Below are 24,483 nucleotides of genomic sequence, written 5' to 3' on the forward strand. Positions count from 1 at the left end.
TCCACGCATCAATTTAATTTCCTGTTGGTGAGTCTCAGCGTCCACCGCGCACCCTTCTATCTCCCATTCTTGACAATTTAATTTCCTGTTGGAGAGTAATCGAGTCCCTCCGCGTATCAATTTAATTTCCTGTTGGTGAGTCTCAGCGTCCACCGCGCACCCTTCTACCTCCCCTTCTTGACAATTTAATTTTTTGTTGGTGAGTCTCAGCGTCCACCGCGCACCCTTCTATCTCCCATTCTTGACAATTTAATTTCCTGTTGGAGCGTAATCGCGTCCCTCCGCGCATCAATTTAATTTCCTATTGGTGAGTCTCAGCGCCCACCGCGCACCCTTTTACCTCCCATTCTTGATCAATTTAATTTCCTGTTGGTGAGTCTCAGCCTCCACCGCGCACCCTTCTATCTTCCTTCTTGACAATTTAATTTTCTGTTGGAGCGTAACCGCGTCCCTCCGCGCATCTTTTTCTAATTATGACAAGTTACTTTTCTTGACTGTTTTGATTAATAATTGTGCTATCTCATTCATTTTGTGTTTCATGTTTAGAAGTTCTAAGAGTTCAGACTTTTGCGACTTTGCAAAGATCACAGTTGGTCAATGCACTTGTTTCATTGTGGTTCACTTGCATTCGAACTACGTTTGACCTGATTCCCATGGTGGGATACGTAGGCAACTCTACATGGGTTCGATCACATTTTCTGCAATGTTATTGCATCATTTTGTCCAATAATTTCAGCCAAGTGTTGGCTTGTTTATTTTAGTTCAGGTGCAGCTACAAGAGACAGGTAAGCAATTTGGTGTCTACGTCTTTGTCTTGAGTTTCTTTGAAACTCTAGACAAAGAGGGGCAAGCTGTAGACACCAAATTTTGTCAATTTTTAATATCTTCTCAAGATTTTTCTATTTAATGAATTATTTATTTTCTAGCATTTTAATGTGTAATTTTCTCATTTTTACAGGTTTATTTTAGGAAAAGAAAAAAAAAACAAAACAAAAACAAAACAAAAAAAAAAAAACAAAGCAAACTAGCAACAAAAAAAAAAGGAAAAAAGGAGAAAATCAAGAAATCAAATCATCCTAATCATTTTTTTCCCCACCAAATACATTTAACCCATTTCACACTCAATTGCCAAGGACCTTTCTTTTCATCCGCAGAAACCATCATTTTGGGGAATCCAACACACAAAACTCCCCACCTTTTACTTCCTCGATCTCCTCTCTCAGCTCTCTCCCAGAGGACACAACAGGGAAGCCAAAAAGAAAAAAAAAAAAGAAAATCTCCATCCCTCTGGGCTCTCTCTTGAAAAAAGGAGGAAAAAAATGACACAAAAAAAAAGGCTCTCGGCTCTCTCTGGGCTGGACCGAAAAGAAGAAGAAAAAAAAAAGAAAAAAACTACTTCCTCAATCTACTCTCTCGGCTCTCACAGACGGAGGACAAGAAACAAAAACAGAAACAAGGAAAAAAGAAGGGAGGCTCTCGGCTCTCTCTCTTGGCTCTCTACCGAAAAAAGAAAGAAAGGCATCAAAAAAAATTTCAGCCAAGGCAATTCCACTTTCATTGAGGTATTTTCCAGTTTTTTTTTTAAGCATATTAGATGCATTTTGATTTTAATTTATCTTGCTTTTGCTGGTTTTTATTGTTGTTGTTGTATTGCTGAAAATTGGGAAATGGCATGAACTAGATTGAGGAAAAGGAAATGTTTTTTATGCATGCATGTTAACCGTTTGAAAAAATACCAAAATGAAAAGAAAGAATCTTAGGGGACTGTTTTGATTTATTTTAGTCCTTTTATGTTGTTTTTCTTGTCAAAATAAAATCATATTTGTATTGTAGGAGTTGTAAGAGTGTTGTAGTATAATTTTCATGATTTTTGATGAAAGATATGGTGTTTTGAAAAAATAAAAACTGAACTGATTTCTTGGCATTTTGACCACTTTCGGCTCACTTTTTGTAAAAACTAACTCCGGAAATGGAACCTACGCGAAAAATCGAGTGAGGGGGTGTATTTTGGTGAAATTTTGTGATCGGAAAAATGGCCGGCGACCGGCGGTGGCGGCGCCGGCAGCCGCCATGTCAGCCATGGTTGGCGGTGGCGAGGAGCTTCAGCCGGCCAGGCAAGGAAAAGAAGAACCGGAAGGGTAGAAGAAGAAGAAAAAGAAAAGAAAAGAAAAAAGGGGATTGGGCTAATGTTTATTTTTCGGTTGGGCCAAGAGCTAGTTTTGTTAGGTTTTGGGGCTGGGCTTTGGTTTATGTTTTCTTTTGGGTTTCAGTTAGGCTAGGAGCTTGGAGCCCATGTGTTTTTTTGGCTGGGTTTGAGGGATAAAAAAGACGAGCTGGCCTGTGTGTTTTAGCTTGGGTTTTCAGTTGGGCTTAGGTAGGTTTGGCCCAAATAAAATAAAAAGAGTAGCCCGATGCCCTTTTTCTTGCCCAGATCTGGTTACGATTTGCACTTTGGCCCCTGATCTTTGGAGTAGTTTTATTGTGGCCCAGAACATTTTAAATTCCTTTCACCTAGGTCCTTAAATTAATTGAATTTTGGTCCCTGAATTTTATCTTTCATTTAATTTTGACCCCTGAGCTTTGAAAAATATAATTTTTGTCCCCCAAAAGTTTTCAATTTTTGCAATTCGGTCCCTGATGAATTTTGACTCTCTTTATTATGATTGTTTCTTTTCTTTAATAGCTAATTATGCTACTTTTGAATATACTTAATTTGGAATTTTTAGATTTACTTAAATTTCTTTACGTCTGATATATTAGTGTGAATTTAGTACTTGTATTATTATTTTCTTTTTCTATTAAATTGGTGCCATGATCCTTTTGTTCATTGTGAGTATAAATAGGACAATTTAACTCCATTTAGTCACCACTTCAAACGGGAGGTACCCCTATTTTTATTATTTCAATGTCAATTACGTGCTCTTATGTGCTCTTATGTGTTCCTATGTGTTTATATTTTTATATGCTTTATTTATTTGATTTAAATATTCATTCAAATTTTCTTATATATGTTTTAGTTAATTTTTACAATGATTCAAGAGGCATTTAAATACCTCAAAAATGTAATAGATAGGATAATTAGATTTGTTTTATTATATTTTTCCCTTCTAGATTGTAGTTAGGCGCTCCCCGATGTAATAGATAGGTTGCGTGTTTATGTGGTTTATGTGTTATGTGTTTTATCCGCTTTTCTTAGGATTTTGGCATCTAGATATTATGTTTACGTGTTATGTGCTACGTGCTCTTATGTGTTTATTTGTTTTAATTTATGTTTTATTTGTTTCACTATGAATTGTTAATGCATGACGTCACCACACTAGTCCAACGCTAGTTGTGGTTTCTCCCTCCGCTTACTTACTAGTCCAACGCTAGTAAGGACTTTTAGAAATGGGCTAGTCCAACGCTAGACCCTTTAGGTCGTCTTGCGCTAGATTCATCTTTGTGTGATATTCACTACATTTTCATGCATATTTTCATTTTTAGGATCTTTTCTTATTTGCATGATATTCCTTATTATATTACCCCCTACCCTCTATAGGTGCTAATCATGTCATTTAGAATTGCATCTCATTTAGACTAGTTCATTTGCTTGTTCATGTTAGGATAATTATTTTTCAAACATGGAAAATGGGTGATTATAACTCTATAGTTTAAATACCCCATTAATCCTTGTATATAAAAATTATGTCACGAGTCTTTGTCTCCCGCACCCTTTATGTTGCATTCCCTTTTCTTTGATCACTTATATATATGTATATAACTTAATTTCTTTTCTTTTATTTTAATTTCATCATTTGCATACTCGTGACACTTTCAAGGAATCATTTTGGCCTTCGCAATTAATGCGATTGGTTCAATTAAACCCTTGAATGAACATTTTGTCCCTTTCGATATTTTTTTTAATTTAGATTTGCATACACATAGGAAACATCCAAATATGATAAAATTAAGGGTTAGATTAGGAAAATTTTGACTAAATCTAGCAACTAGCTTAGACTAGGTTGAAAGGGTGCCTTAGGTTTGAGTCAATTAAACCTTTGCCTTCCCTTTCTTCAACCGTGACTCCCGAACCTATTTTCTCTTGTTTTCAAAGACCTGGAGTTGTTAAAAAGGGTTTTGATTTATTTTATTTTTGTTAAAAAATATTTTTTGGGTGACTTGGTACACCAAAACTCCATACCAAGTGGCGACTCCTATTTTTTTCTTAAAAACCCTTTTAGACTAAATTTTGGACCCAAATTGTCGCATTTTTTTTAAGTCCCATTTTAGGTCCCTTTTAACTTGTTTTAAAATAAGATCACATCTTTTCTAAACCATCTTTTTATAAACACCTTTTATTTTCCATCGCGAAAAATGGGGCTCGACAACTTGAATGGTATATGAATATATTGGAATTGGTGTCGGTTGGACGAGTATCCAACGACCATTACTGTTATCACTGAGCTCAACCCCATCGGTGTCAATTGAATCGAGCCGGCAAGGGCTTGATCGTGAAAATTGACGAGCCATGGGGACTGTTATATGGAATCTTGTAGTATGAAACTCTCGATTCCGGTATACTCGAGTATTGCCAATTTGTCACTGTTTGGAGATCGGACCCGGTAGGGGTATGTGAGGTGGATGGAAAGTGGAGAAAGTGGGGTCTACGGTATTGGTTATTTCTTTAAGCGTTGACGGAAGGTCAACGGGGTGAGATCAAGTACAGCAAGCAAGGATAAGGGCTCTTGAGAGCCGTCCGTATCCTTTTATTGAATTTAAATGTTTGGATTACTTGTTGAACGTTTGGATTGAGCAACTATGTGCATATGTGAATTTTACTGATCTGCATGAGTGTACCTCACTGGGCGTAAGGTCACTCCATTAAATTTTGTTTTCCTTACAGGGAACCACTTTTGGGGACTATGATATTTTGAAACACGAGTTGAGTTAGTTTTAATATATTTTTTAAAACTCCTCGATAGTTGGAAAAATCCTAAATGTATTTTGATCTAATTATCTTCCTTTTGTTTTGTAAATTACAAACGTATGTGTATAACACTGTATAACCCTGTTTATGTGTCCTATTTGGTTTGAAAATATTTTTTCGAGTTATGTGACATGACACCCACTATTCATCGACGGTTTTGAATTTTCATTTGGACATTTTGCAATTTTGACTTGTCTGAGCGCGCCTTTATTTTTCGGAACGTTTTAGATCGTGTTTAACTGCACCGTTAGTTCTGGCGAGAGTTGGGCAGGCAGTCCGCTAACCTCTTTGGTTCGCCTTGGGGGAAGGTGGGGCTGTCACAGGTGGTATCAGAGTTTAGATTTGAATTGGCCTGAGCGTGTTAAAAATGCTCGACTTGAGGATTATTTTGATTGTGTCTCTTAAGATTATTTTTGATTATTTACTCTTTTGGTGTAGGATAGACGGGCATAGTGGGCCTAGGGGTAGCCCTACTGGTGAGCGACCCCGTGGAGTGCTCCGGACGATTAAGTACCAGATTCGGCCAAGAGGGGTCGTCATACGTTGGAGCCCGGCTAATCGCCTCCGACGTTGTGAGTGTCATCACACTTAAGCCTGCCCTAACACCGCATTGTTGGGTGTGGTAGAAGAACGAAAGGAGTTGGCGAAGGATAACGCTAGGCTTGAGGCCGAAGTGAACCAACTAAGGGCAGCTAACGAGAAACAAGTGGAGCGAATCAAGGAGCTAGAGTACGACGTGATCGAAGGTCAAGATAGGGTGGACGACCTTTGCGCCCAATTTGGAGAGGCACGTGAGCGTATAACTAAGAGAGCTAGGAAAGTTAGGGTTCGAGTCGAGTCGATCTTCAACCTTTGCGACGATTTGCTTGAGGAGAAGAGTGACGAGGCTTCGTGTATGGGGGGCGAGGTTGGAGGTGAATCCACCCCGTCGGGTGGGTCCACTAGCCCGACGATGGACTAAGCCGTTAGTTTTAGGGTTTTGGATGGTTTTGACTATTGTGTATTGGATGGATAGGGAATGGTAGACTTGGGAAAGAACTTTAGCTAGCCATTTTTGTACGTTTGGACTAGTGATGTGTATACGACTGTTGATGATGCCGTTCCCTTGTGGATTGTCTTTGTTGTACTTGACTGACTGTTAATATGTGCTTTGTTTGACTTTGTTTTGGTGACTTTGCTTTGAAATGTGTATATGCTTTATTGCAAAAGCTTTTGGTTTCTTATGTACATGTATTGTTATTTTATTATTCTAGTTACATTTGCTTAGATTGAATAGATTCTATGGAGGGCACCCGTAGTGGTCGGGGACGTGGGCGCGGGAGTAGGCAACCCACGTCGGACAGGGGCGCTGGGGAAACTTCGTTTGGGCCCAACCCTGAACTTAGGGTTGACCCCAACGTTCAAATAGCTGCTGCTATGCAGCAAATGACTAATTTACTGGCCCAAGTGATGCAGCAACAGGGTCAAAACCCTAACCCCAACTCTGGGATCCCTGGCAACCACGTGGAGAGCGAGGACAGGGCTCTCGAGAGATTTCAGAAGTTTGCCCCACCAAAATTCTTTGAGGGGCCCGATCCGGATGTAACCAAAAGATGGTTAGAGAAAATGATAGATATTTTTGCTGCCTTGCACTACACCGAGGAAAGGCAGGTGACCTTCGCCGTCTTCCAGTTAGAAGGGGCAGCCCGTTCCTAGTGGAACGTCATCCGACAGAAGTAGGAACGGGAGCAAACGCCCCGGACTTGGGTGAATTTCATGTGAGAGTTCAACGCTAAATTCTTCCCTCCTCTAGTCCAGGAACGGAAGGAAGATGAGTTTATCCGACTTCGCCAAGGAACCCAGTCTGTAGCGAAATACGAGAGTCAGTTCACCCGTCTATCCAAATTTGCTCCGGAACTGATCATGACCGAACAGCGGCGAATAAGGCGTTTTATCCAGGGTTTGAACATAGAAATTCAAAAAGACGTCGCAGTGGCCCAGGTTAATGCTTTTAGCGAGGCCGTGGAGAAAGCCCAACGGGTGGAAAGCGCTAGACTCCAAGTAAGGAACTTTCAGGCAAAGAAGCGAAACTTTTCTGGGAGCAGTTCAGGACAGGGGGAGAAGAGTGCTCCTCCCAAGTACGGACGGGGAGTTGGAGGTGGACGGCAGTCGGGAGTAGGCAGAGGAACTCCATCTAGAGGTGGCCAAGTTGGGAAAGGCCATAGAGGAAATTTCCAGAGGGGTTCAGGTTCGGCGTCCCGTGGATCTTGTCGGTATTGCGGAAAGCCAAATCATTCTGAAGACAACTGCTAGAAGAAAGATGGGAAATGTCTGCGTTACGGAAGTGCAGACCACCAGCTTGCCACCTGCCCAATTTTAAAGCAAGATGGAAAGGGAAGTTAACCACCGTCAAAGACCAACGCTGGACCAGCTAAGGGAGAAGGGACTAAACCTAAGGTGCCAGCTCGAGTGTACTCGTTAGAGGCTCAATAGGTTCCAGATTCCTCTGAGGTCGTAGAAGGTACGATCCATGTATTCCACCGCTTTACAAAGGTTTTAGTAGATCCCGGTGCCACCTATTCCTTTGTTAACCCTAATTTCATGTGTGACATTGACATAAAACCTGCTAGTTTACCTTACGATCTAGAAGTTAGTACCCCACGGGGGATCATTGCTTGGTTACTAGTATGGTGTATAAGGACTGTGAGGTTTGGGTAGGAGAGAGAAAGTTGTTAGGGGACTTGATTAGCCTGTCCATCAAGGGGTATGACGTGATCTTGGGTATGGACTGGTTAGCCAGGTATAATGCCCAACTAGATTGTAAGAAAAAGATGGTAGAATTCCGCATTCCTGGGGAGGCGACCCTAAGGTTAGACATAAGGGGAAAGTTAGCTTCATCCGCCCTGATCTCAAGCATTCGAGCTAGAAAACTACTAAATAGAGGGGTGCAAGGAGTTTTAGTCTTTCTAATCAACACTCTCACGGATAAATTGAAGATAGAGGATGTGCACATAGTACGGGAATTTTTGGATGCATTCCCTGATGAGTTAGTAGCTCTACCTCCGGAGAGAGAGATAGAATTCAAGATCGACCTGTTACCGGGAATCTCGCCTATCTCAAAAACCCCGTATCGGATGGCCCTTACTGAACTTAAGGAGTTGAAGTTGCAGTTACAAGACCTTTTGGAGAGGAGGTTCATTTAAGAGAGTGGGTCTTCTTGGGGAGCCCCTGTGTTGTTTGTATAGAAAAAGCACGGAAGTTTGAGAATATGTATCGATTATCGGGGCCTGAACAATATCATGGTTAAAAATAAGTATCCACTGCCCCACATTGATGAGTTGTTCGACCAGTTGCAAGGAGCAGTGGTTTTCTCGAAATTGGACCTTCGCCAAGAGTATTACCAGTTGTTAATCAGGAAGAAGGATATCCCGAAAATCGCTTTCAATTCGAGATATGGGTATTACGAGTTCGCAGTTATGCACTTTGGACTAACCAATGCTCCTGCCGCCTTCATGGACTTAATGCATAGGGTTTTCAAACCCTACTTGGATTGATTTGTCGTTGTTTTCATTGATGACATATTGGTCTACTCCAAAACTCGCGAGGAGCATAAACAACACCTAAGAATTATTTTGCAAACCCTAAGAGAGCATCAGTTATACGCCATGTTCAGTAAGTGCGAGTTTTGCCTGGAGAAAATTTCTTTCTTAGGGCACGTAATTTCTCATGAGGGCATCTCGGTTGACCCGGCGAAAGTAGAGGCGGTGACCAATTGAAAACGGCCAGAAAATCCCACGGAAATTCGTAGTTTTCTAGGGTTGGCTGGGTACTACCGGCGTTTCATTAATGATTTCTCCAAACTAGCCGGTCCTTTAACCGACTTGACAAAGAAGCATGGTCGGTTTGTGTGGGATGCCAAATGCGAAATGAGTTTTCAGGAGCTAAAAAAAAGATTAACTATGGTGCCAGTTCTAATCTTGCCTAACGGAGTAGACGGGTTTGCCGTTTATACCGATGTGTCGCGAGAAGGTCTAGGATGCGTTTTAATGCAGAACCGGAATGTGATATCTTTTGCCTTTAAAAAGTTAAAACTCCACGAGCGGAACTACCGGACCCACGATTTGGAGCTAGCTGCCGTCGTCTTCGCTCTGAAAAAGTGGAGACACTACGTATACGGGATAACGTTCGAGGTGTACTCAGACCATAAGAGTTTTAGATACCTCTTCTCGCAGAAGGAATTAAACATAAGGCAGCGACAATAGATGGAATTTCTGGAGGATTATGACTGCACTATCAACTACCATCCGGGGAAGGCAAACGTGGTGGCTGATGCCTTAAGTCGCAAGGCTCAAATAGCAGGGTTAATGATCAAAGAGTGGGATTTGTTAGAATCTGTTTGCGAGTGGAAACCCTGCCTTGGGAGTCATAAGGTGATTTTTGGTAATATTAAGGTAACATCCACCCTACTGGAGCGAATTAAAGAAGCACAAAAGGAGGATTCGATGGTGCGAAAGTGGGGAGAGAAGGTGAAAAAAGGGGAATCAACCGACTTCAACTTTAGTCTCGAAGGTACTCTAAAATATCGAAATCGAGTGGTGGTGCCTAAAGATGAAACGTTAAAGACGAAGATCTTAGAGGAGACTCATCGATCCAAATATACGATCCATCCGGGCAGTAGCAAGATGTATCAGGACCTAAAAGGAACATATTGGTGGGATAACATGAAGAAGGAAATCGCTCTGTACGTACAAAAATGTCTCGTTTGCCAACATGTTAAGACGGAGCATAAAAAATCATCAGGTTTGTTACAATTCCTTGAGATACCTGAGTGGAAGTGGGAAAACATTACAATGAATTTCGTTTCAGGTTTGCCGCGAACGCAACGAGAACACAATACCATTTGGGTGATTGTCGATCGATTAACCAAATCGGCCCATTTTTTACCTGTCAACATGAAATACTCCATGGAGAAATTAGCTCAGGTGTACATGGTCGAGATCGTAAGGTTACACGGCATTCCTGTGAGCATCGTTTCAAACAGAGATCCCCGCTTCGTATCTAGGTTTTGACAGAAATTTCAAGAGATTCTGGGGACCAAACTCAACTTAAGCACCACCTATCACTCGCAAATGGATGGACAATCGGAGTGAACAATCCAAACTCTTGAAAACATGTTAAGGACCTGTATTCTGGATTGTGGGGGTAACTGGGGTCAACACATAACCTTAGTGGAGTTTGCTTACAACATCAGTTACCATTCGTCGATTCAAATGGCTCCATACGAGACATTATATGGACGAAAATGTCGGTCACCGATCTATTGAAACGAAGTTGGCGAGAGGAAGGCGCTAGATCCAGCGACCATTCCATGGATGGAGGAGGCTCGAGAAAAGATTAAGTTAATACGACAACGACTCCAAACAATTCAAAGCTGACAAAAGAGCTACGCAGATAATCTAAGAAAAGACTTGGAGTTCGAAGTGGCAGACCATGTTTTCCTCAAGGTCACACCGTTACGGAGCATCACAGCGGGTAGAGGAAAAAAGCTCCAACCGAGATTTGTTGGACCTTTCAAGATTTTCCAAAGGGTTGGTAAAGTAGCGTATCGCCTGGAACTACCGTCCAGTCTTTCTCGAATTCACGACGTCTTCCACGTCTCGATACTTAAGAAGTACTATCCCGACCCATCCCATATCTTACTGCCAGAGGAAATCGAAATAGATGAATCGCTCACTTACGAAGAGAAACCTGTACAATTGCTTGACCGGAAAGTTAAGGAGTTGAGAAACAAACAGATTCCTTTGGTAAAGATATTGTGGAGAAACCATGGGATCGAAAAGACTACCTGGAAGGTAGAAGAAGAAATGTAAAAGAAATACCCTGAACTTTTCGTGAGTCAAGGTGAGAAATTTCGAGAACGAAATTCTTCTAAGGGGGAGAGGGTGTGAGAACCCGTAAATTTTCTCATTTTCTAGGTTTTATTCTATTTAAGTGCATGTTTTTCTACATTTTCTTTATTAGAAAAATTTTCTAGATAATTTTTATGAGTAAATATAATTTTTAAATAATTTTTCTAGTATCGGTTAGTTTTTGAGAAATTAAGAGCGTATACCGGACGTGGGACCCGCTAGTGCGAAAAGTTCGATAAAATTCGGCCAATTAGGTTAAGTTGTGTATACCGAGTTTAATTTATCAGGTGTTAAGAGATAATTAGAAGTTACCCAAATGGATTATCATTGGAAAGACAAAAGGATAGAGTTGCATTAAAGAAGGGTGACAAGTGTCACCTTGTGATTAATTCTTGATTTTGACATCTTACTTACCTTTACTAATTAACCAAAAATTGACCAAAAAATCATCTTATTTCTCCCTCGCTTGGCCGACTTTCTTGGAGGAAAAAGAAGAGAAAACTTCCAACTTCTTTCTTCAATTTCTTGCATTGATCTCACAAACCAACCGTTAAAACTTTGATTTGCTCCATAAAAATCATTCCCTTGGTAGGATTAAGGTGAGTGGTGAAGTGGTTTGAGGAGCAAAGGGGCTAAGTTGCTTTCTTTCTTGAGTTTACAAGGTGAGTGGTTAAAGAATCTTTCCTTTGATCTTGATAATGTTCAATTAGTGATTGATAGTAGTTGAATAAGTGATTTTGTGGAAGAATTCTTGACTTTTGGTAGAGATGGGTGAATTTTATATTTATTATTGATTTTTTCTATTTTTATATGTTCAGTATGGTGTGGCTATGGATGATGGCTTGGGATAGTCCATAATGAAGCCATAGTGCGTAAATTGTAGTTAATTGTGGAAAATTTTCATGTTGTGCGGAAAATTCCAGATTAGGGTTTTAATTTCCCCTGCTCTGCCCGGTATTGTTTCTCCTAGTTAGAGGTCGAATTGACATTAGTGTAAAACATGAAAGTTGTAGAGAATGATGTTTTATGATTGCTTACAAAATTTCAGCCCAATCGGAGCAACGTAGCCTGTGAAAAGACCAAAATACCCCTGCTGCCCTGTTTCTGTCCAAAACTGATAATCAGCTTCTGTAATTGGTTAGTTTGACCGAGAATACTACTGATTTGGTTGTCGATGTCTTCTTAAGAATTATATCCTTGTATCTTAGCTTTCCAAAGGCTTTGGAATCACTGGAATTGGAGTCGTATGTGCTGAGATATGATTGAATGAATCAGGACTGCTAGTTGAATTTCACAGTAAATTTCGAACTGGAAAATCTGGGATTATTTTGGTAAATTTGACCTAGATACATTGTAAACTGGACTGAGTAGCTTTCATCAAAGTTGTAGCCCTCTGTCTTAGTTTCGAAGCGGTATAAATTGCACATCCATCCGATAATCGTAGAGCCAGTTGTGTCCAATACGCTAAACGACGTCAAAACTGTTTTTGAAATTTAGGGCTTAACTTTCATTTCCGGACTTTCCCTAACTTACTTTGGTACTTATACGTTCTAATGGAACCTTATTTTAGTAGTATGTGGATTCGGTTTATGACTCGTATTCGAGTTTCATTGTACTTGTTTGAATGTTTTAAGGCGTGACGGTGATTCAAGACGCTCTTTGGGCGAAAGTGTATGAAATTTCATTTATTTGCTTGGTGAGTGTACCACTCACTTGCTTGTTATTATATGGCTTTGTTACACTTGAAATTGATGCCTTGAATGCTTATTTGCACCGTTGAAATTGGTTCAAGCGAGGGTGTACTTGATCACTCTCACCCTTTATGTCTTACATATGACTGTGTTACTTGAATGGTATATGAATATATTTGAATTGGTGTCGGTTGGACGAGTATCCAATGGCCATTATTGTTATCACTGAACTCAAATCCATTGGTGTCAATTGAATCGAGCCGGCAAGGGTTTGGTTGTGAAAATTGACGAGTAATGGGGACTGTTATATGGAATCTTGTAGTATGAGACTCTCGATTCCGGTATACTCAAGTATTGCCAATTTTCCACAGTTGGAGTTCGGGTCCGGTAGGGATATGTGAGGTGGATGAAAAGTGGAAAAAGTGGGGTCTACGGTATTGATTATTTCTTTAAGCGTTGACGGAGGGTCAACGGGGTGAGATCAAGTACGGCAAGCGAGGATAAGGGCTCTTGAGAGCCGTCCATATCCTTTTATTGAATTTAAATGTAATGTTAGTTCGAATTACTTGTTGAACGTTTGGACTGAGCAACTATGTGCTTATGTGAATTTTACTGATCTGCATGAGTGTACCTCACTGGGCGTAAGCTCACTCCATTAAATTTTGTTTTCCTTACAGGGAACCACTTTTGGGGACTATGATGTTTTGAAGCACGAGTTGAGCTAATTTTAATATATTTTGTAAAGCTCCTCGATAGTTGAAAAAATCCTAAATGTATTTTGATCTAATTATCTTCATTTTGTTTTGTAAATTACAAACGTATGTATATAACACTGTTTAACCCTGTTTATGTGTCCTATTTGGTTTGGAAATATTTTTCCGAGTTATATGACATGGCACCCACTATTCATCGACGGTTTTGGATTTTCATTTGGCTATTTTGCGATTTTGACTTGTCTGAGCGCGCTTTTATTTTCCGGAACGTTTTAAATAGTGTTTAATTGCACCGTTAGTTCTGACGAGAGCTGTGCAAGCAGTCCGCTAACCTCTTTGGTTCGCTTTAGGGGAAGGTGGGGCTGTCACATCAAAAAACAGAAAAAATATACACATAAGTAAATCTATCCTATTTGATTACTTCCTCATCTACATAACAAAAAAGAAGAAAACATCAATTACTATTCTTTTAAGATTGCAACTCACACAACTATTGCATTTTAATCGTGCGCAAATTGTATGTGTAATATCGTAATATTTTGATCGATTAAAACTTTATATGAAGTGTCACTTGAATAAATCCTCATTCGCAACAGTCAGAAAAAATTACACATCTCATTATATCGTATATGTATGATATATCAATGCAAAGAAAACATATTAATCAAACATCAATTAAGTGAAAAAAAACAAAGAAAAAGGCAAAAATTTGGTGAGGCCATCACTATTTTGATCTCATCTAATCAAATTTGAGCCTTTTTCTCCCATTTTTTTTTTCATTTTATTATGATCCAACCATAAAGCAAACTAGTTTTCCAAGTCAAAATGTCTGATTTCATTCTGAGTAACACCTTATCTTCTGTACCTAATTGAACGAAACATTAAACATGTGCCCTAATAACTTTTTAACCTAAGTAACACGAAATAAGTACAGCGTAAGTGGCTAATGCCTTATGTGGCCACCGTCCATGAGCTATTAGCGGATACAGGAACTGAAATTACCAGTTCATTTCCACTTAATCTACAAATTGCAAGCATAGCATTCTACGTCATTTAATGAAAAAGACTTTGCATTCACAAATTTTAGATAAAACTGAAGTCTAAAACTGAAATCGAAAATCTGAATTTGTTAAATTATTGAATTGTTAAGTATTAAATCTAACACATTTTCACATTAAGTGATAAGTGAATAGTTCATCACACATTTTTTAGAGCAAATTTTGTTTAGAAAATTCAGCATCATTTAATTAATTTAATTATTTTATTTTTTGGTTATCAAATGTGTCTGAACATTTTAAAATCCGATTTGAATCCATTAAATTTAAATATTAAATTGAGTTATCAATCAGGATCTTAATCTTAAGAGTTAAGACAACCATTCTAACCACATTGGACGTATTAGATTAAGCTTTAACTTTGTCAACTCTTTTGCATAAGGACTTTGTAAGCTCACTTGGCTGCCGATCATCTACCTTTTCTGTTTTCATTTAATAGTTTTTATTCAAAATCTAACCCCCCAAAGTCCAACCATACATAGGAACACCACCTCTGTATAGTTAACTGTGAATGTGAAAAATGAAAAGTCAATATCAAGATAATTTTTTTAAAAAATTATGCATATGTACCTATCATCTAAATTATACTAAATTTACTATGTGAGTGTGTACATTGATAATTAGTATCTAAGTGCATTTACACACTCTTCCACATTAATTATACATTTTACTTCTCTCAAATCTCAAATTCAGACTTCTCTGAACAAGGAATGGACATCCCTTGGTCAAACCCTTGCAAGAAAAGGAGAAAGAATAGGGGTAAAAAAGGAGGCTCGTAAATCATACTGGTCTTAAGTCTCTCCAGAAATCACTCCGTTGAATTCAACAAGCTTTTACTAAACTAAAGCTGAATTCAGGCCCCAATTGAGAGCTAAACAAAAAATGGAAATTGGGATCACATGCAATGCTGAATTTCAACTCCTCCCAACCCACTCAGAACTCAGAAGTCATCCCTCCACATAATAAAAACTCCATCCCCCACCACTGCCACTACGCTCCAACATCATCATCATCATCATCACATACACACAAAATATAGTACTGCAAACATTAATTTAATCAAATAATGGGTTGACTTTCAGTTAGTGGTATAATGATAGTGATCCCGTCATCAAACACTAGACTTGTCCTTATATGCTTCTTCTCTCTCTCTCTCTTCCTTTCCTGCTTGTTCTCAACTCTTTCAAAGTCTTAACCTTTCTTTTGTTTCAGTTCTGTCTGACCTTTTTTCCTCAGCTGAACTCAGGATAGAGAGGAAAATAGAATAGAAATGGAGGGCCTGCCCTCTGGCTATCGCCCCAACGTTGGAGTTTGTCTCATCAATGATGATAATTTGGTACTGTTTCTTTTTCTTTTTTACTGGTAAATTTTTCTAACTCTGATTGTTGAAAAATCCAGATGGGTGTTTTTCTGTTTAAGTGATTACGATTTTGTTTTTCCTTAATGGGGTTTTTCATGTTTCTGGTTGACTTGCTCTCTTTTTTCTGTTTCCATTGATTTTTGCTGGTAATGGAAAGGGAAGTGTAAAGGGTCACCAGTTTCTTGCTTTGCTTGATCAGTAGATGATGACGATGTTTTGTTGTGAATTTGACCCGGCAAAGAGTTTGTTTTAAGCTAATTAAGATAAGAATATTGATGATGGATTGGGGTGTTATATGGTAGTAGTACCTAGTTTACGAAAATTTTTTGACCTGGTACTGTTCATGAGAGTTTTGGCAAGGAAATTAGTGAAGGAAAAATTCTTGATTCCTGGATAACAGTTAGTATGTTCTTAAAAGTTTATTCCTTTTTGTGAATTATTTTTCCAGTCTTGTTAGCTGCTTTGCTCATATATGTTTCTCTGAACTGTAGTGGATAGATCTGTAGAAAGATCAAGATGCCATGGATTTGGCATTCAGAACAACTTTCATGCTCAGAACTTTGTTAATTCTTGTGATTGAACGTAGCTGAGGTGGAAAACAAGCAAAAAATGATTTCCTGTAGGCAGATGGAAAGTAGGTTCTTGTAATTGCTGAGGTTTTTCTAGTCTGAAATCTAGGTGTCTTTCAAAATTGACATGTAAAGTATGTAGGCATCTCTACTCATTGAGTTCTGTCATATTCTCCTCCTGAGCGAAGATATACTATGTACGGCTAGGTTGTCTAGTGCTAAAAATAAAGTTCCTTATAGAGTGTAGAAGCCACCCTTGTTCTGGATATCATTCTTACCATATCTACATGGAACGTAACAGGAATTCTACATGGAAAAGTTGCGCATCTACAAATAATATGTGCAGTGCTTACGGACCATCCAGTTTTTTGGGAGTTTATTCGTGATGTGGTAGCAGCTTTCTAGCCTATTGGATTCTTATTAGTGAATTTGAATCCATAGAAAAGAAAAGGAAAAAGATGTTCCATTTTTCCTTAGGTTGATATGGATTAGGGATAAAACGAAGTGCAGAAGTTTATGTATAAACACTCCTTATTCAATGGTCTTCCACTCAAAAAGTTTATGCATAAACACTTCTTTCACAAGACTCCTTTTCACCAGTATTAGAGTATTCCTCATCCTAGTATGATAGATCTGAGTGTACAGATTTTGAATCATGGATCTGATACTACTGGTTTGCAGGTATTTGTAGCTTCCAGATTAAATGTTCCAGGAGCTTGGCAAATGCCGCAGGTAATGCAATCTACTTTTCTTGCTTAATGCTATAGTTACAATGAAGTTATGACCAGGTTGCTGTTTGATTCTTTTTAATGACTGAAGGAAGAGTTCATTATCAGCTTTATCCTACATCTCTTTTTATCATTCCCTTGAATTTGTTTGTGTATTATATGCTCAACAATATATGGCAAGAGAAAGATTTCCACTAATTTTTTTTTTCTAATGGATACATTCCCTACATGATCATTGTGTTTCATTGGGATTTAATCCATTGCATGAGGTGATGCAACTGCTTCAGCATCCTTATCTGAATCATGCTTGATTTATTACTATTAGGGGGGAATTGAAGATGGGGAGGATCCTAGGTCTGCAGCGACTAGAGAATTGCGAGAAGAAACTGGAATTGTCTCTGCTGAAATAATTGATGAGGTTTGTCTAAACTGAATCTCAACTATGCTTCAAGCCTCTTGCTTATAATGCAAACGGGTATGCTTTATGTTCCTCCTAAGTATCCTTAAATTTTAGGTATTCTAGCACTTATGTACATATATTCTTTTGTTTTTTAGGTTGATGTACGTATATTCTGGAGAATGCTTTAGAAAATAGGTCTTAACATCTAAGAACCTTTTGACTTTCTGAAACATTGGAAACCTTTTAAACGTGATTCATCTGGTGTGCACAATCGTGACAAATAAGTTGGTGAAAATACTATAATTACGTAACTTCTGACAAAATTATGTAGCAGATTGATTTCAAATGGTGATTCTGGTTATGATTTGCACATTTTTCCATAAGAAATTGCTTTAGGAGAAATAATCTAATACTTCAGTGTATGTTCTAGTGTTTCAGGAGAAAATGGGAAACTTAGTAGTTTGCTAAATGTTGTTGTCCTTTATCAGGTTCCTCAATGGTTGACCTATGATTTTCCTCCTGCTGTTAAGGCAAAAGTGAATCGCCTTTGGGGAGGAGGAGAATGGCATGGTCAGGCACAAAAGTGGTGAGTAGTGTCTGTACATTTTCAGTATCCCTATTTGGTGTTTTTGAAGCCTATTGGAGTTTATAGATGAATGAAACGTGCAATTCATACATGTGTAGAAGATGTACCTTTGTATCTACTCCACAGTGTTGTCAAAGGTTAATTCCATCGTTATTGTTTTCTGGTGCTTTCAACTAATCCTTGTTTCTTGACTTCTGGTTCTTCCCCTTCTGCTGTCTCCTCCACTCTTTCTATAGTTCTAATCTTCCTTTAACTGGCTTCTCTACCCTTCATCAATTCCTCCTCAGCCAACATGTTACTTGTTCTTTCTCCCTAGTTCTCCCCCTTAGAGTTCCTACTTACGAATCAATTGCACGATAATTTAACTTTTGTTCTCAACAGGTTTCTCATGAGATTGACAAAAGATGAAAGTGAGATCAATTTAGCAAACGGTGAAGTTGAGCCAGAATTTGCTGATTGGAAATGGGCTAGACCTGAAGAAGTCATCGAACAGGTACTGTTCTCTATGCCTTCCCAGCTAAGGTTCTCAGTGCTTTTTGTCTTCATGGTAGCTTACCAGGGCAAGTTATAATGTGACTGATAACAGGCAGTGGACTACAAGAGGCCTACCTATGAGGAAGTTATGAGAACCTTCGGCCCCTACCTTAATGATAATGGAAAGGCTGCCAAATGCCAATCGACAAAGTGGTGAAAATAAGTGCAGATATGCAGTTTTTTCTTTCTTTCTCTGGCTGAGTTTGCAGTATTTAGATTCTAAAGAGCTCTCTGTAAATGAATATGGCAATCTGAAACCTTAGCTAGCTATCACGTTTTTATGGTATATGTTTCTTTAAGGTTTTAACGGGCTTGCATGATTTGTGCTGGAAGGGTACGCTGATGCATTGATGCTATAAAACGGGTAATGATCTTCTCCACAATTAGTAACACAATTCTGGAATATAATGCAAGATTCTTTGATAAAATCTCCAACTTTTAACTCTGGTTAATGAGCAAGAGGGGAGCAATTAGCTGCACGATGAATGTTTAAATTTTGGATGTTTACAGTCTGGTCAACACACATTTTTCCAGGTTTATGTGTATTGCCCTTCTTGAACTTATTCATTTTTCCAAATTAACTTTTATAAAAATTAAGGGAAAAGTCATTCAGAGTCACTTACATTTCGTCAAATGAATTTTTCGTCATTCACTTTTAATATGTTAACTTTTCATCTATTACAAATTTATGTTAGTAGGATTTGATCCCAACATAAATTTTTGACCACTTTTTAGCGTGCAATCACCACGTGATCACATGCAATAACTTTTTATGCACAAAAAAGGTCAAATATCACTTTTTTAGGGAAAAGATGAATATAGTTAAGGTCAGATTCTACCATTTTAGGGATAAAAATGAATATGAATCGAATTATTTATTTAATTATAAATAGGATTTAACCTTTTAGCCTCCCAAAAAATAACCATACGTAGGTCACATGATGGATTCAGAGTAAAAAATGGTCGAAAATTTATTTTGCAATCAAATTTTACCGATTTAATTTTATAAAGGATATAAAATTACCATTTTAAAAGTGAAGAACGAAAAAATTCATTTGACGAAATATATTGCGCGTTTTAAACAATTTTCTCAAAATTAAGACCAGAGCTCGTTTAACTAGTAGTATCTGTTGGCACTAGTTAGCTACCAACCTGAATTTCTTCCTGAAGTTAATGAAATTGAAGATGTATCAGAATGTGATTCACAAAGAGGTTGCAGTCCCAAAGAAGAAAGTTAGCTTAATGCAAATAGAAAGCTGCGAGGGGCCAAAAGTAATAAGAGAGTTGATGAAATCTTCTAGTTTAGTAAATAGTTTACTGCATCAAGAGAAAACACACAGGATGAAAAGTAATTGCATTAAAATGGTGCAAGTAGTCTAGGATTTTGTCTACAGAGTGGAATACCCAATCAGATTAAGTTTCCACTCATAGTTTACCGTAAAAATATACCCTTTTGGCTGAAAATGTTGTAAAACGAATAAAATAAACTACTAAAATTGGGATTAGAATATTAGAGAAAGAAGTAAAGAGAATAAAGAAGCATTTTCTTATTATATTCAACTGATAAAAAGTTGTTACAAGAGAGAGGTTAGAATACCTCTATATATAGGTAATACAAGATAAAGGTACATGAATTCTATTAAACATTTATTCATGAATTTAGTGCTTCAAGTACATCAATTGAATAGTTTCATAAATGAACTAACGAATACCGAAGTACGCGCGAGCGTGTAAGTTCTTAATTTAATTATTCATTTTCTTTCTCTTAGTTGTCATGTTAGGTGGATACTGGATACTTGAATTTTATCCATATTCATATCCAACTCCATCTAACCAATTCCCCTCATAATTTCTCTCTCTTTTAAAATTTAATCGTTTTTAATAAATTTAAATTATATTTAGTTATGATTTTCCTCTCTCTTCTAGCAAACTTTATTTTTATTTATAAATTCACTTAATTATTCTAGCTACGTGTATTAACCTTATTTAGTTTTGTTTTAATTGTAACTTCATTAAAGTTTTTGGAAACTAAATATCGGTTCTTGAAGAAAAAAAATATGTTTTTATATCTTTTGTATTTAATTGAATACAGACATATAGTTTTAGGTTTTTAATCATATAAAAATTTAATAATTGATTCAAAGATTAATATGGTATCTCAACGCCTTTTATATTAATTTGCTAAAATAAATATTCATGAATACGTACGAATATTATTTTTTTGAATTATTTATGTTTGCGTAAATTCACAGCTAATCATGTATTAAATGGAAATCGCGTTAATCCACGGATTAAAATACTTGTAAAAGGATCTAAGAGTTTCAAAACCGGGTTTTTTTTTTTTTTTTTTAAATTTTTTGGACGCTTGACTTGCCTAAGTTATGTTTGACCGACCAGACCTATTCCTGATCTTGCCCTTCGCCACCACCCCACTGCCCTTCCTCCTCACCGAATTCGCCTCCTGTCTCCTCAGAGACATGACAGTACAGACGCCGGCGGCTTCATCTATCTAAGGTAAGTTTGTTTCTCGCAAGTATAAATATGTTAATTGGCATGTGCTTTGCTCTTGGGAGATTGGCTGTGAAAGGGACGGCAAATTGATGTTTGACTGAACACTTCGATGTGTGGAATGATTTCACAGCAGCATAGGCCTACTGTTTGAAAGATAGTACCGGTAGTAGTTAAAAATGTGCATTAATATAAGAAGCAGAATAGTAATAATTGATGCTGCTATTTGGGAATCAAGTTTTGTATTAGTGTTTTTTCATATTTGGCATTCGTGTTCTAGATTAAGCTTCGCGTGTAAGAAGTAAGAACATGCCGGAGATTATATTCTGCAATAATTTATGACATATGGATCGTAAGAAAAAGAACTAAAATGTATATATTGGGCCTAGAAAATTTTTGAATAACTCAATGTATAGAAACTTAATATTTCAATGCCTAAATAAATACTGTGATATGTTTTCAACTAAGCAAAACTTAGTATACTTCAATTTGTTTTGCATTTTTTCTTTCAGATGATGTTGCCGCGTCAAGGTTTTAGATTGAAACAAGTTATTACAGTATTTCAACTTGAGGGAGTTGATGAATGTACATAAATAGGTGTACTTTTCATTTATATCTTTTCATTGTCTTAAGATTTTAAGATGTATTAGATTTCTATTTAGTTTAGTTTGATAGTTTGGATGGATTTGGAGGTTGTTATTCTTCATTTGTGAAGTTGTTGGTTGGATTGTATGTGTTTTGAGTTTTCAAAGTTGGTTTTACTTTGTGCGTATGATATGTGGGAAATGTGTAGGAAGAAGGAAAACACCAACGTGTATGTACTTTTTGTGGTATTTCAGGTTTTATATATATATATATATTTAATATGTATTTATGACATCATGATGATGTCACCCAGTTCTTAGACCGTTCCAACCCCGATCGAACCCTGAAATTCATCTCTTGTTAGCTCTATTCTGTGCTTTCTCCCCCCCCCCCTTCCCCCCTTTTCTGGGTTTAATTGTGTACTGTAAGTTAGGATTTCAGGAGATTAGATTCTTGAGTTTCACCAGAATAGAATTTTGGACTACAGCAGAATAAGATTTACTTAATGGGAACTGTAATTTCTACAAACTTAATTAATTTTGACGAAAATGTTACTTATGAAAAATTGATGATTTACTCTCCCTAAATTGATAGATTTGTTTGAAATTTCTTGTTTACAGGAATTAATTGTTGTGACTTGTGAGAGAGTTGCGAAGGATAGGAATAGGTATTTTGAATACGAATGGGTGCGGAAGAAGAGGGGACTGTGGAGGTTAGGAAGAAAGACAAGAAGGAGTCTAAGAAAGGGAAGAAGAATGAGGTTGCTGATATCCATATTTGCAAGGGTGATGGTGGAGGCAAAGATTCGGGTAAAAGTGCTGAAAAAGACATGAAAAAGTCTAAGAAAGGGAAGAAAAATGAGGTTAGGGATAACGAAATTTATGAGGGTAATGGTGGAGGTAAAGATAAGGTAATTGAGAGTTGTAAAAGTGCTGATAAAGAATGTGGCAAAGGTGGAAATTTTGAGAAGAAGAAAAAAGAGGAGGAGAAATATGAAGTTAGTGAAAGCAGTAATGAAGGTAATGGTAGGAGGGAGAGAGGAAATGATACGAAGAAAGATTTTGAGCATAGTAGGGGAAGGAACGATGGTGTGGATGTACTGAAGAAGGTCGAAAAGAAGAAGAGAAAGAGAGAGAAGGATAAGAGAATTGGCTCTGACGACCAATTGAAACAGGAAGAACTTGAGGATGCTAAGCATGGAAGTCAGTTGAGCATGAATGGGACATGCTCTGAAGCAATACGAGGGGCTAGAGAGGGGGATGGTGTGGTGAAGGTTGAAAAGAAGAAAAAGAAGAAATTAATTAGTGTTCATTCTGGTGGTTTGCAGCAGGGAAACACTAGTTCGAACGAAACTGAAGCTCAGGAGAACAAGGATCAAAGTGGAGAAGAAGCTAAACTTGAAGCAATTGATGAAGACTGTGAAACGGAAAACGTTGAGGAGCAAAAGAAGAAGAAGAAGAAGAAGAAGAAGAAGAGAGAGAAAATGAAAGAAAATGATGTTGCAGGTGCTAGTGGGCTAGGTATTCTGGCTGAAGAGTCCATGAATGACAATGCTAATTCAACCTTGAATGAGAAATCTGACAAAGATTTGCAAAATGGAGGTAAAAGGAAGAGGGAAAAGGCCAAATCAGTGAAAAATGGTTCCAAAGATCCTAAAGCTGAGAAAAGCAAGAAAAAAGTAAGGTTTTCAGGCACTACGGAGGTTTTTCCTCCATCTGATGATAACTTAGTTCGGGGTAAACGTTTCTCTAGCGAAGAGGATGAGATCGTGAAACAGGCTGTCTTTGACTATATAGAGGCACATTGTTTAGGTGAAGAAGGTTTGAACATGGTCTTGAACTGCAGGTCACACCCTGAAGTTAAGAATTGCTGGAAGGAAATAACAACTTGCTTACCACATCGGCCTCATAGTGCCATCTATTATCGTGCTCAGGTTCTGTTTCGAAGGGATAAAAAGCGTAAATGGACTGAAGAAGAGATTGAAATGCTCCGTGAGTCCCACAAGATGCGCGGGAACCAATGGAAGGAATTGGCTGACGAACTTGGCAAACATAGGTTTCATGTAAAGGACACTTGGCGCAGAATAAGACATGAAAATATGAGAAAAGGACGTTGGTCTCAGGAGGAGTACCAGATTCTATTTGATTTAGTGAACACAGATCTGAGAATGAAGTATTGTGAAGAGAAGAAATCCAAGCATGGCATGTTACGAGATAATATTCCTTGGGCTGCAATTAGTGATAAATTGTCCACACGACCTGAAGCTAACTGCTGTCTAAAATGGTACAACCAGTTAACATCATCTATGGTGACTGAAGGTTTATGGGCTGATGCTGATGATTATCGCCTAATTGATGCACTTTTTCAGTTGGATGCCAGCTGCACTGAAGATGTGGATTGGGACAATCTTCTTGAGCACAGGTCTGGAGATGTGTGTCGAAAACGTTGGAGGCAAATGGTTCTTCACATTGGCGACTGTCGAAGCAATTCATTTGCTGATCAAGTTGAAGTACTGGCAAAGCGATATTGTCCAGATCTACTCGAAGCTAGGGAGATCTGGGATAGCAAGCCTATTGTCCCATAGCCTGCTTATTACTTTTCATGTGATACAGCTGTTGTAATCCATGAATACCGAGTAATTTTGATGGTTGGGAATTGATATGTTGTATGTATGAGCTTAGCGGAGCAGCAGTTGTGAATTTGCATATGTCGAATTGAAAATTTTCAGCTGAAATTTTGCGAGCATCCATTCTGGTGCAATCCTTGGTTTCTCATTCAGTTATTCTCTTCTTTTTCAGTTTACATTTTTGCACTTCCGTATCCTGTAACTGTGCTAAAAAGTGTAAACCATCAGGCCAAAGCTAAAACAGTTTTGCTTAGTTGCAGAAAACCCCACCTAG

General features: G+C 38.0%; 2 protein-coding genes and 1 long non-coding RNA gene across 3 annotated transcripts; all 3 read left to right on the forward strand.

Annotated features, from left to right (window-relative positions):
• The first annotated feature begins 1,126 nt into the window (after nucleotides 1–1,126).
• Nucleotides 1,127–6,079, forward strand: LOC140021772 (uncharacterized). Its single transcript, XR_011825752.1, has 2 exons — nucleotides 1,127–1,562; nucleotides 5,405–6,079. It is a non-coding gene; the product is annotated as an uncharacterized lncRNA (long non-coding RNA).
• Nucleotides 6,080–15,433: 9,354 nt separating this feature from the next.
• LOC113717970 (nudix hydrolase 25-like) lies at nucleotides 15,434–18,797 on the forward strand. The gene is made up of 6 exons (XM_072073011.1): nucleotides 15,434–15,649; nucleotides 16,924–16,974; nucleotides 17,296–17,388; nucleotides 17,859–17,956; nucleotides 18,338–18,449; nucleotides 18,543–18,797. The coding sequence occupies exons 1-6, from the start codon at nucleotides 15,584–15,586 to the stop codon at nucleotides 18,645–18,647; spliced, it is 525 nt and encodes a 174-aa protein (XP_071929112.1). The 5' UTR covers nucleotides 15,434–15,583; the 3' UTR covers nucleotides 18,648–18,797.
• A 2,071-nt stretch (nucleotides 18,798–20,868) lies between these two features.
• LOC113717905 (uncharacterized) lies at nucleotides 20,869–24,328 on the forward strand. The gene is made up of 2 exons (XM_072072749.1): nucleotides 20,869–21,004; nucleotides 22,204–24,328. The coding sequence occupies exon 2, from the start codon at nucleotides 22,266–22,268 to the stop codon at nucleotides 24,165–24,167; it is 1,902 nt and encodes a 633-aa protein (XP_071928850.1). The 5' UTR covers nucleotides 20,869–21,004; nucleotides 22,204–22,265; the 3' UTR covers nucleotides 24,168–24,328.
• The last annotated feature ends 155 nt before the right edge of the window (nucleotides 24,329–24,483 follow it).

Source organism: Coffea arabica, chromosome 11e (genome assembly GCF_036785885.1).
Source record: "Coffea arabica cultivar ET-39 chromosome 11e, Coffea Arabica ET-39 HiFi, whole genome shotgun sequence".
Taxonomy (NCBI): domain Eukaryota; kingdom Viridiplantae; phylum Streptophyta; class Magnoliopsida; order Gentianales; family Rubiaceae; genus Coffea; species Coffea arabica.